General features: G+C 43.1%; 1 protein-coding gene across 3 annotated transcripts in view; it reads right to left on the bottom strand.

The window, feature by feature from the left end:
• LOC307269185 (RNA-binding protein with multiple splicing-like) overlaps positions 1 to 13,307 on the bottom strand; it is a 43,327-nt gene that overhangs the window by 10,587 nt on the left and 19,433 nt on the right. For 2 of the 3 annotated variants that reach the window (XM_080052038.1, XM_080052040.1), the window contains exons 5-7: positions 10,608 to 10,758; positions 7,589 to 7,716; positions 5,423 to 5,492 (exon numbers count right to left, since the gene is read on the bottom strand). In XM_080052038.1, the coding sequence (XP_079908164.1) occupies positions 5,430 to 5,492; positions 7,589 to 7,716; positions 10,608 to 10,758 (342 nt within the window). In that variant the 3' untranslated portion in view covers positions 5,423 to 5,429. The remainder of the gene's footprint in view (positions 1 to 5,422; positions 5,493 to 7,588; positions 7,717 to 10,607; positions 10,759 to 13,307) is intronic. The other variant, XM_080052039.1, reaches the window with a different exon arrangement.

Genomic DNA, 13,307 nt, shown 5'->3' with positions numbered 1-13,307 from the left:
ATTGTGGAACAGCTGATAAGCTTAATCAACTTTGTGTCAACTCATTTGGTGATGGCTTGAATGTAACCGATATACATTTATATGAAAAAGTCACGCACTATATCTTTAAGATTGCACACTACAGTAGCATCATTTGAGTGTTTAGTACATCATTTGAGTGAATTGCATAAGAGTATAGCTGCAGCTATGGCCTGTATTTATCACAATATCACTACTGGATGTCCCATATTGACTTCACCCTCTCCACTTGCGAGCCGGATGTGGGGCTGCTGTTGTGGTTGTTTCATTGGAGGGTCTAATATCCACTGGGGCACCCTGACTGGCCAAATTACTTCCTCCTGGTTAGATAGAGGAGTAATTATTTCCTTCAAGCCACTCCCCTCTTGCACTCGCTTCCTCCTTTACCCCCCAATTTACAAAGAAGGAAAAATCCCCCTAACATTTAAATTATTCCAACAGCTTTTTTTTCTCATGCTTTACGTCTCCGTCTCTAAAAATAGACAAATCTGCAATGACGCTGTATAGGGTTACAGAAGGACAGCACAGGTCTAGCACCAATCGACAGCTTGATTAATGTTAGCCTCCCCGTGCTATCATAACCGCCCACCGCTCCCCCTGACTCCCTAAGGGGTCGCAGAGAACATGTTTCTTCCTGTCCTGAGACGGTAAAGGGAGGGAGGGTACTGGTGACAGCGTGACTGGCGCCCAAGTGCAAACACACACACACACACACACACACACACACACACACACACACACACACACACACACACACACACACACACACACACACACACACACACACACACACACACACACACACACACACACACACACACACACACACACACACACATGCACAGCCAATACAGACACACACGGAGTAGCAGGGGGATTTGCGGTGCTTTGTGGCATTGTTTTTCTGCAAGCACAAACGGCGTTCAGTTGTGTCTGAGCCTGAGAGCGGAGCACATGCATGGATATAGTTGCCTGACTCATGTACTTATCAAAGCCCTTTATTAAATGCCAGATGCTCTACAGTGTGTACTGTCTGCGGGCTCCACTATAAATGTATCAATCCGTAACTCATTTTAAATAAAGCCCCATGCTAATCGTTTTTTTTTTTTTTAAATAAAGATTCATAAAGACATCCCCTCCAGCTGTGTATTGCACATTCAGAACCTTCCCGAGCGTCACATCCTGCCCGTTTATTACGCTCCGGCCTGCTTTATAACTCTCAACTAAGTCTTTTGTTAGAATGCGGAAATGCCCCCCACCCCAAAATATAAATGTTTTTGAAATTAAAAACTGTATTTCATCCTTCCACAGTTTGACAAAATGACAAATATTCTCTAATATAAGTTCACTACTACCAGGGATATTACAGTGTTTATTATGGCAGAGAGTTACAGTGATAAACCTGTCCTCACCTATGAGGCCAATAAATAGCAGGCGGCGCTGCAGTAGACACATCTGAGGAACCAATAAGTTCCACTCTGATCCAACACAATAACAAGTCAGTATGAAGAATCCTAATGGAGAACCGTTATACTGTAGTTTTGTTGATGGAAAGATTTGTTGATGCAAGTGCTTTAGAAATTGAGATTTTTGTTTTTGAGTATTGAAAAAAAAAACTAATGTTGAGATGGCCGTTAAAGAAAGTGTATAGGAGAAATATACAAACGCAAACAGAAGGTTTAATCAAATGAATATCTCAATGTACATTTTAGACCTTTGATTCAGTGTTAATTTTGGCAGCACATTCTGATTTAGTCTTAGTCTTTTGAATATCACACCATTTAGTCTTAGTCCTATTCTAGTCATCTGAAATCTTTTAGTCTTAGTCTAGTCTTAGTCTACTAAATATAAGCAGATTTTAGTTGACTAAATCTACAGCGGACTTTGTCGACTAAGTGTTTTTCTTCATTGAATGGTATTAAGTTTTGAATATGCAATACACACACAGATGTAATGGTTGTAATACAAAACATGTATTCTATTTCATTCGTAATAATCTCACATACAATCAGTGTACCTGACTGGATGGGGGGGGGGGGGGGGGGCTTTAAGAGCCTGTGCCCAGGGGCCCATTATCTCATGATCCGTATATGAACCAACTGGATTTCACAATCTTTTTTCTTTTTGCGGAGAGCATGCACAAGCATCATTTATAAAAAATAGAAAATAAAAAAAATAAGTGGGGGGCCCCACACTAGGTCTTGAAACGGGCCCCGAGATCGTTAAGGCAGCCCCTGGGCAGCAGCAGCAGCACGCAGTTACGTGCTGATAAAAGTGAGCAACAGCGCTTTCCTTTAAGCAACACGCTGCCGCTGTGTGTGTTCGGACTTCTTTTGCATCAAAGCCTTTTTGATAATAGAATTAGAGGTTTTAATTGAACGCTGTCCATGCGTCGGAGTTGATTGTAACTTACTCGGGTGAAAACAGAAACTAACGGAGGGAGGCGGCAGTTTCACAGTTAATTTCCTATATAGTTGCGCAGTTAGTTTGGGGACATGGCTCTGTGTGTTCAAGCTCGAGACACAGCCTACTACAAACAGATCGCGGAACTTAGCCGTTCCCCTAGACAACGTTAACGGGCAGGATGTCCCTGACTATCATTTTGTCCATCAAACCACAGAGTTTTTCTGTACAGCGGCTCACTCCACCCGCTCACACTGGCGCGTTCTCCCGTCGATTTTCACCGACACAGGGTTTTGCACTGCTTCTTCCCAACTTGTCCCACAGTTCTGATTGGATCTGTTCTCCATTCGTCCCGCCCTAACAGTTTCGTCTCGTTCCTATTCGTAGACTATAGTGTCAGTTATATTCGTCTCAGTCTTCGTCATCATATCTGCCTTTTTATTTAGTTTTCGTGCATGAAAAAGTAGTCTTAGTCTACGAAATTAACACTGCTTTGATTTATACTAGGGCTGTCAAATGAACGCGTTCATTTCGATTAATTAATCACATAGAAAATAAACCCTGCGATGATAGCGCAGCTGCACCTGTAGCTTGCGGACACGGCCCGCACGGGATTAAAGAGTAAAGAAAGAAGCAGGAGAAAGCGCAGAGGGCTCTATGGATGTGTTATGGGATGCTCTGGGCAAATAAGCATGAAGGTAGGAAGACATCTAACGCGCCCCACACACATCCTACCTCTACTGCGCGTCTACCTCGCGTCTGCGTCTGACTTTTGGTCACAGACTGTGAAATCAACGTAGAGCGAGCACACATCCAACCTCAGACGCACTGCTGAGGCGCGTCGGAGGCACGTCTGCAGCGACGCTCCCCTTCACCTCAGGAGGCTCGCCTATTTTTTTCTGAGAGCAGCGCGTCTCTCTCGCGTCTCTGTGCTTTAACTGATAGAGAAATACTCTGCTGACAGTCACACCAGCAGCATTCACTCTAGTTACACGTTTACCCGGTGTGTTTATTTCAAAATAAAACATCCCTCAGTCGTATACGCAAATAATCCCTTTATTTCACGATTTAATTGTGCAATCAAAATCCGAGGGATTTAAAACCTAATTTTCAATTAGTTCTGGCATTTCATTTTTGGATAAATGACACATATAGAGATCCAATATAGTGAAGAAATAAAAAAGATCATGATGAGCGCAACAGTTTTCCGTTGCTCTATCTGTGTCTACGGCCTTCTTCTTCCCCGACCACACCCCCCTCTCTCTCTCCCGTATAAATCAGTAAAGTGATTTTTGAAATACTCTGCTGAGAGTCATATTGACTTCATACTGGCAGCTTTCGCTGTAGTTTCACCATTTCCTGGTGTGTCCCCTTCAAAATAAAACTTCCAACAAGCGAAAATATGGCAAAAAAAAAGAAAAAAAATGGCAATGGGGCGCACGGATTACTGTCCAGACTCAATATAAATCATATGCATCATAGATGACATGAAAGAACTTCATTTTTAATGGGAATTATCTATGAAAACTCTATGTAGAAAGATAGGGCTTTTAGAAGCAGCGCTGCAGCAGCAGCTGCTGAGACGTTGCATGTGTGTCCGAGAAAAGTCCGAGAGAGGCAGCAGTAAGGTAACGCGATGCGCTCCAGAGGTAGACGCAGGATGTGTGTGGGGCGCGTTATGTTATTATCCGCAGTGTCTGTGCTTTATTGATTTAGTGGGTGGCTATTAACAATGTAGGTTCAAAACTCTCAGTATCTCTCAATCTTCCTCCGTGTGTCTCACTTTTGTTTGCTAGCAGCTTGTCTCCCGCATAAACGGACTCCCGCCCATGTTACTCTTCCTAGACTATGCCTGCCTTTTTTCCTCTTTTGTGTTTGTGTGTGTGAGTGTGAGTGTGAGTGTGAGTGTCAATATTTTTGGCTATGAGTAGGACGATGGTGAATGAGTTGCCTGTGGCTGTCTGTTGTGGGAGATAGACAGAGAGAGAGAGAGAGAGAGAGAGAGAGAGAGAGAGAGAGAGAGAGAGAGAGAGAGAGAGAGAAACAAACTGTAGGCTATACAGCTGTTTATAAACAGGCATAAACGTGTCAAATAAGTATGCAATTAATTTAGATTAACTAATCACAGAGCCTGCATTTAATTAGATAAAACAATGTAATTGCTTGACAGCCCTTATTTATACCTTTATGAAGGAAGACATGAAAAAAGAAGCCCAACTTCTGAACATTGACAAGTTCTTGAAAAAACGATGTCTTTGCCTGCAGTGTCTCGTCTTAAAAACTGCAAACCAGAACCCGTACTTGAGCGAATGTTTTCCACCGGGTGACTTTCATCCCGTAGATATAATTGCATTAGCGATCAAAGCAGCTGACACTAAAGTTTTTGTCATATTTGCTGAGATCTGCCGCGTCTGTCTTATTAAAAGGTTCGGCATCGGAACGTGTTGTATATTCTGTTTGACTCACTGCCTTTGATGCCCCAGATCAAGCATCACATCAGAGGTAGGGAAGTCGACCCTCCATACCCGGTGACCTGAGTGCTAGGAAATAGTGGGACTTCCCCCCTATAAATTGCATCTTTCATGTCTCATGATCATGTGTAAGGAGTGGCTGGCCGCTGCTTCATGAGCCGTGGCTGGGCTTTCACACTCCCACGTTTACCTCCCACAGAAAAGGGCTGATTTGAAGTCAACTAGTAGAAACACGACTAATTAGTTGGTTGTTTTGGCGGTTTGAGGGCAAGAAGAGCGTTCTTACTTGACACACACGCCACGTGCATGGAGTAACACCCCGAGATATTCCATGACATTTGTTTAGGAATAGATATTTGCTTGTTTAACACAAAGTGTCATAACATTTACATGAGTATTTTCACTTCACGGCGATGTTACCCATCTTTCTCATTGTGGGGCAGAGGGCTGTGTGTGTGTGTGTGTGTGTGTGTGTGTGTGTGTGTGTGTGTGTGTGTGTGTGTGTGTATTAATAGTATGTTGCTACTCACACATACTTCAGCAGAACTGCCTGGACTTCCATCCCTGAGGAGTTCCATCTGCAGGTGGGAGCCAGCGAATCTAAACACACATGTCACACATACATTAACAAACTCGCACACATACAAATGGCATGACTACATACTATGTATATACACGTACAATGTTAAGCAATATTCAACTTATTGAGTACTTCTCCTGGACTTAATGTGATGTGTGTTTTTTGGTATTTGAATACATTTCTCATGATGTCACGTAACAGACTTACTTATATAGTGTTTCTTTCTCTTTAACAACAGCTCAGTTTTCAAACATTTGCTAGTGATCCAATAACACTGTTGTACTCTCGCTCTGAGAAGATGACAGCAGCTCATTAACCAGGGATCAAGAAAGCTGAGCTCATGTTAACATAAATTACATTTGATTAATAGTCAGCCCAGTGTGTGTGTGCGTGTGTGTGTGTGTGTGTGTGTACTTTTGCAACTATTGTTTGTGAGTTTTAGACCTTAAAAGGGAGGACATTTTGTCTGGTTCTCACTTGGGAACAAGCCTTTAAAGGAGTAGTTTGAGGGATAAGATTAGGTTTAAAGGTTCAGGTTAAAATAGGTATTAGGCAAGGGTAAGTGTAAGGGTTGGGGTTAGGCAATTAGTGTTGATGGTTAGGGTAAAGGGCTAGGGAATGCATTATGTAATTGAATGTCCTCACAAGTGTGTGTGTGTGTGTGTGTGTGTGTGTGTGTGTGTGTGTGTGTGTGTGTGTGTGTGTGTGTGTGTGTGTGTGTGTGTGTGTGTGTGTGTGTGTGTGTGTGTGTGTGTGTGTGTGTGTGTGTGTGTGTGTGTGTGTGTGTGTGTGGTATGCATATTTAGATATTTCCGTGTCTTACATCGCCATGTGCTTTAGGTCCGGAGAGGCTGTGAGGTGCTAGCCCCCTGCCCCCTGCCGACATCACAGAGCCATGCTTCTCTTTGTGCGCGTGTCAGTGTGTGCTCGCGTATGAAAACGCATATTGAAAAAATGCCAGCTAGGCAGATTAAACTCCTTTTCAAATGCTGACATCATCTCAGCTACAGCTTTAGCGACTTTGCTAGGGGGCCTTTGTACTTTAATAACCTCAGCATCTGCAGGAGAAAATGTTAATGTGCTCCTTGTACTCTCCGGCAGAGATGAAAAAAATGAAAATGAACAACTCAAAAAACAAGAAAATTATTGCCAGCTTCAGAACCAAAATCAACAAGCAGAATTTCATAAACAAGCAGCACGTCTAATGCTGAGATCTTATCAGGGTCAGGCCAGCGCCAAACAGGCTCCATGAGAAGAATTTAAAGAGATCAATAGTGAACTCTTATGTGAACCCACAGTGGAGCTGGGAAGATTAGAAGGCCTCAATACACTGGATCACGGTTGGTGGAGAAAGGGGGATTTGATTAATGAAGTAGGTGATGGTCAATTGATGACGCAAAACCTTCCAAACCACGAGGCTTTCAGTGGTACGAGGAATGCCACTAATTGGGTTAAACAAAGTGATATGATATGAGGTTCTTTATTGATGTGGAGCTATGGCATGCCCTGATGGTTTTCCCCTATTTTAGACCCATTTGTTGAGCTAACTATGTTGATTATTTATCTGTCATTTTTCATGGTGTAAGCGGTGCGATTTGTTCAGTTTACTTCAATTCCTGGAAGTGAATGGGATGGGGCAGCATTTCCCCTCAAGACATGGGGTAAAACAGCATGGCACTGTCTGTACGTATGGACTAAACCCTGTGAATTCAATATTTACAGAGTCACTCATTTTCACTATCAACAAACACATTCGATATAATATATATCAAGGTCCTGATCCACATCCTGGTTTATTGGAGCACATTAATAGCACATGATCCGTATTTCACAAATAAGCAATTTTAAAGGTGCACTGTGTAACTTTTGGTGTGAACATTTACTTATGTATATTCTCATAACTGAATAAACAAACTATCTTCACGGGAAAATTGGATCCCTGGAACATTGTCTGAAGTAAGAAAAGCTCCCCGAAAAGTTACTGTTTCACTGTTGTTGTTCAGGCCTGCCAGCAGCACCTGTTTGGTGGGTTGACAGAGAGGAGGAGGGGCAGTGTTGGAGGTGGCGGTGGGTGGATGGTGGGGAGCAGGAGGGGAGTCGGGTGATGAAGGGTTACCTGAGCGTGGAGCGAGGAGGGGTAGGTGAAAGCGGGTTGGAGGGCCGGCGACAGCTCTGCAGGGTACAGCGGGTATGACGCCCACACGTCTTGGCTGCTGGGGTATAGAGCAGGCATTGTGAGCTCATCTGTGGACAAAAGAAAGAAGAGGAGGAGTGGAGTGAGGAGGGTGGGCCAGTGGATGGGTGGATGGGGGGAGGATAGAGAGGGACAGGGTAGAAGGTGGCGGCAGGTGTAGGTGCTTGTGGAAGTGCACTGCTGCAGGTGAGTATCGCTCATCTGAAGTAGCTTCCTTTCATTTGTATCTCTTTAAGACCAACTGAATCTTCACTAACCCCTTCCTCTTAAACAGTAACCGTTTAATCAATGCTGAGCAGCGGTAACTAGGCATTGTACCCCTATTCAAAGGCTTGGATTACCCAACATGCCAAAGCGGGTACACACTGGGTTGCATTAAAAGTGGAGTCAGCGATTCTGGAGAACGCTTGTTGTCGAAATCCTTTTTTTTTTTTTATATATATATATATATATATATATATATATATATATCTCCTCATGGTCTGCTGCCTGTTCGTACTGTATGAGTGTTCATTTTGCAGCCTTGGCTCTGTTAATGGGCATGTGTGTAGCCAAGGTGGGCCCATTTGTTTACATACCCCTTTGTTTACATACCAGTTTACAGAGCCTAGGCTGTGTATTAACACCTTTTTTTTTCTTTCTCCGGTGCACACACAGCGATCTCCAGAATCACTGACCCCCCCCCCCCCCCCCCACCTAAACCGATAATAAATGTCAGATAATCATTTTAGAATTTGGAAAATGGCAGTGTTTGCATTTCCAAAGCAAAAAACACAAGTGTATGATACGATTCTACCATAGTAAACAAGCCTTACTTCCAATACCAATGAGCACATCATTATTAACTAACATTTACATTGTTTGTGGGGTTAAGAATCAGGAAAAAAAAAAACACCCAGACAACGAAACCAGTTGTTATTGTAAATGTATAAGGGAGCAGGGCTTAGCAAACAGCCAATTATACTGCCCTAAACTGGGTAAAACTAAAAAATAACAGGAAAGCATCTCCGATTTGATGAGCTACCCACTAAGTTGAGTATGAAGTGATCGTGAAAAAAGAGCATGGTGCATGAGAGAAGAGATAGGTGACAGTGCAGAGCGCTACAGTACAGAACATTTTAAATGGAGAATCAGAAAAAAACCTGGAAGTCTTTAGTCAGTTTCAAAGGGAGCGTGCCCTCTGTGTCTCCTGGTTAGTGTTTATCAGAGCATGATCAGAAAAAAAACCCGGCTGATTTTAACATCTCTTATCAGGAAATGACAGCAATCTCTCTCCCTGGTGATAACGTCATGGTTTCATTAATCGTTTCCTTCCATTTTCCACCGGGGCCCAGAGAGAACACACCCGTTTTTCTCTGGCGAAAAAAAAGAAAAAAAAAGACCCAAGATAAGAGCAGCTTGGTCATTTAGAAAGAATGTAGGACCACAGCTGGCGCATGTTCAACTATCAATGGCTGATTCTTGCAAAATTATCAACTCCTTAGAAAAATGTTTAACCAATGGGGCGGTCAGGGAGGTGCAGAGTTGCATTAGCAGATTCCATTCACGCCTGGTACTCAAACTCAAACCTGGAGTATAAATAATTACAGCTAACGGCTAACAGAGAACACACACTGTTAATACATCATTAATCCAATAGGGGACATTTAGGGTGTTTAGGGGGAAAACTCTAATCAAGTGCATCAATTTGCGAAGTGCACAGAATCTGATTTTAAGAAACATTTTGCATTAAAGCTGTAGTGTGTTAGCCTGGCTCAACCCGCCTACCTACTTCTGCTCAATTTTCATTTCCCTTCAGTAGTCAGTCTGGGGGTGGGGTGTGTTCATGGAATCTGCTCGTCCAAATTTTTGGCGGTCAAATCAGCGATCAGAGCGAGTGGCTGAGAACGATGACGTCGAAGTCGCGCTCCAGTTTCAGTTGAATGCTGCGTTCCTTTATACTCGGAACTCGGAAATTTCCGACTTGGTAGTTCCGAGTTCCGACCTGTCTGTGTTCCAGTGCATCTGCTCGGGAAAGTATGGACGTCTACAACCTTTCTCGTCCAAATAACTTAACGTTAGGCTCTAACAAGTTACTGTTGCCAGGTACCGGTAGATCCATAGACTACAATATAGTGAAGTCGGAAATTTCCTATTTCCCTGTACAACTGAAACGCACCGTCAGAAGCCGGCTCATGACATACGTCTGACCAAACGTGATGTGATTGGTTGGCTAATCCAGAGTGGCACTGGGCAGATCCAATAGTTTTAAACTTCAACAGACACCCGCCTCCAAGTGAGTGAACGTTTGCCAATTACAGCACTTCCAGACCTTCTGTACAAATGAAATGAAGTACGATGGTCTGGTTGGACCAGGCTAGTAGTGTGTAACTTTTTTGTGTAAATTAATGACGGTGACATTCAAGCTCTCTGTATTTGTCAATACGGTAGCATTTCCAAACTGGTTCCCCTGCCCCCCTGACACTGGAGCAGGAGCTTAAAAAAATACCATAAAGCACCCAAGAAATGTTTCAGTTGTTGAGTCTACTGCTAGGAAAAAAACCTGGATGTACAGCAGAAGGTATAAAACCCATACGCAATCACCGAAAGGCTTACCTCATTGTTGTAATTACTCAAATTGTCCTTGTGGGGGGGGTGGAGGGGGGGCTAAGTTACTCACTATGGCTTTAATAGTTGGAAAATATACTTTTTGGCAGAGAAATGGATGTATGACAATGTTTAAATAAAGAACAGACACAACACCATTAAAAGAAAAAAATAATCTACTTTTCATTGATAAGCAGCCAAGTCCATCTCCATTACACATGTATAGTCACAACAACATTCCCCTTACTCATGACAAACAATCCTACAAAGGGAGACGGCTGTCCAGTCACCTCGAACAAGAGAAACTAATGGCCAAAAAGGGAGCCGCAGTCTTTTTACAAGCACAAGCACTTACATGGATCTCTGCCAATGAACTGTGGCCCGGGGCTCTGCTGGTTGGTGGTGGGGTTGGGGGTGCCGACCAGCTTGTTCTTAGCCATCTTGGTGTTGGCCTTGGCGAACTCCAGCCGTAGGGTCTGGGGGATCTCTGGATCAAAGCGGACCCCCTGTGAGGATCAAACAGAGCTATGTGTCAGCAGATTCTACCAACTATTTTATAATTATTATAATCATGGTTAAAAGACACTTGATAGACGCTGCAAAGTGGAAGAATTTTTATTTTTTCTTCATTTTATTTACATTGGCCAGTTTTCTTTGTATAATGTCTTTATGATATTTTCAATTGTCTCTCTAAATTGAAACATAAAAGTCCTCACGATTCGGTACCTGTTCGTACTGTGTGTGCGCTGAAATAAATCCAGTGTTAATACACAGCCTAAGCTCTGTAAATGGGAATGTTACCCTTTTGTTTACGTACCAATTCACATAGCCTCGGCTGTGTAATAACACTGTACTGTTTAAGTGCACATACAGTATTATTATATTATATTCAACAACAAGCATTCCCCAGAATCACTGATTCCACCTTTAAGAGAATTGTAGGTTTATTTTTTGGACGCTGATTACATTTATTATTGACCAACTCCCCAGTGGTTGGGAATTAAGACATATTTCGTGCCAACAACTTATTGTTCCCAACCGGAATGCAGGACGAGTTGCAAAAACACTTCTTAGATATACAGTTTTTTTTCCTGGAAGTCTGCTCAAAGTTGTCACCATGGGAGGTGTCTTTGTTGAACAAGATTATTGTTCACCGCATGATGACTCTTAATGACATCAGACGTTAGAACAACACTTTGCTTTAGCAACCGTGCCAGAGTGAATTATTTTCTCCACCTCTGAAGTGGCGATGTTATAAATAAGAGAGAGCCATTGATGGACCTGCTGTCTTGTGCTTTGAAGACGCGATGAAAACAGACCAATTTAGCCCACCGAGGAGTCACTTCTCATGCATGTCTTCAACTGTTTGCATTCTCAGCCTTGTTGGGTGTTGTGTGGATGTCTAGTGGGACCTGGCTGATGTCGGGAGTTGTCACTTTGTATACCTTTCATTTCTGCATTTTATGACTGATTTACAGGCCAACTCTTGGCGGCTAGAGGACATTTTTAGTTGCGTGGACTTTGAGGCCTGCTGTAAAGGGCTCACTTTGGATTGCAGTGTTATATGGGGTTGGATCATGTGGCGAAGACAGGCCATACCCCCAGCAATTAAAAATCAGAAGCTGATGACACAAACCTGGCTAGCGTGTGATGTTGTTCACACTAGGGACGGACAAGCCACAAGGCCCTCTTCGCTGCGCTAGCCTATTGAACTCTGCAAGTGGTGTAACTGAATATCGTGAAATCAAATCCACCATTGGCCATGACATAATAGCAAGCTCCACTCGCTTTAAGTGAGCCAAGGAATCTGGCAAATTCTTAAGATGCCTTCTGACATACCAGACCCGGCTCATCACCAGCCAAGGAAAGGGTGCTGCTGTGTTACAGTTTGTTCTACATCAAAAAGTATCCACCTGTGTGCAGTTGTCTGAATCACTCTTGTTCTAGCTTACTTTAGCCCGGGTATTAAAAAAAGGACTGCGTGGAGTTAACAAAAGGTCCACAAACTAAGCAGCTATGTGCTTGCCTGTTTGTGGAAGCACAGAACCATTTCATCAGTGATTACAAGCACCTGCTAATTAACCCCATTCGATTGTCTGTAAAGGACACATGGAAGGTTACGTCAGTGGAGGGGAAGAGAGTGAAGTTCTCTGCAGCAAAAAAAGAGCGAGAAGCGGCTAGGATTGTCCCCTTGGGCTTGAGGGGTAAAGGCTGAGCTGAAACAAGCCAGGGATGACTCTGCTCTTGAAGGGGAGGGAGGGAATCAACTAGGATTGCCTTGGCTCAGTGCACTCGCAGCTTCTGCCAGTCCAGGGGCTGCGGAGGTATAATAAGGAACATGGGTATAATGAGGCCTCAGCACACCTCACTTTGAACTGTATTGAGTGTCCAACTTGAAGCAGGTTTTTCTTCAGATTCTCAGTTTGCTTACTGTATATACCATTTGGTTATGACTGTCTGTTGTTGTTGTTTAGCTAAAGAGTTTAGAGTTAGAGTTTAGTTTAGTTTAGAAGCTATATCTGCTCATGTTTAAAGGTACAGTCTGCAAGTCTGGAGAAGGCTTGTTGTCAAAATAAAAATAAAATCCCAAAACAGTGAATACCTCCTCATGTTTTGCTAACTGTCCTGTGTGTGTTGATACACAGCCTAGGCTCTGTAAAAGGGTATGTAAACAAAGGGTATGTAATCAAAGGGGGCCCACCTTAGCTAGCAACATGCCCATTCACAGAGCCTAGGCTGTGTATTAACACTAGATTTTTTTTCGAGCACACAGCACGGACAGATAGCGGATCTTGAAGAGATATTCACAGATTTTGACAATAAGTGATTTTGATAACAAGCGTTCTCCAGAATCACTGACTCCACTGTCAAGAGAAGATATAACAGGACTGCCGTTGCAGAGAAACAAATCCCCTCTTTTCCTGTAGTTTTCTCTGACTTTCCCTCATTTCAATATGCAGATAGATGTTTGCAGGATCTGGCTTATCTCCATACGACCCCCGGGACGTAGAACATTCCCCGAACAAAAAAAACAAGAGCACTGCTCAATTCCCAG

Source organism: Ammodytes marinus (genome assembly GCF_949987685.1).
Source record: "Ammodytes marinus genome assembly, chromosome: 23".
NCBI classification, from domain to species: domain Eukaryota; kingdom Metazoa; phylum Chordata; class Actinopteri; order Uranoscopiformes; family Ammodytidae; genus Ammodytes; species Ammodytes marinus.
The sequence above is the reverse complement of the archived record's forward strand: the minus strand, read 5'-3'. Positions and strand labels throughout refer to the sequence as shown.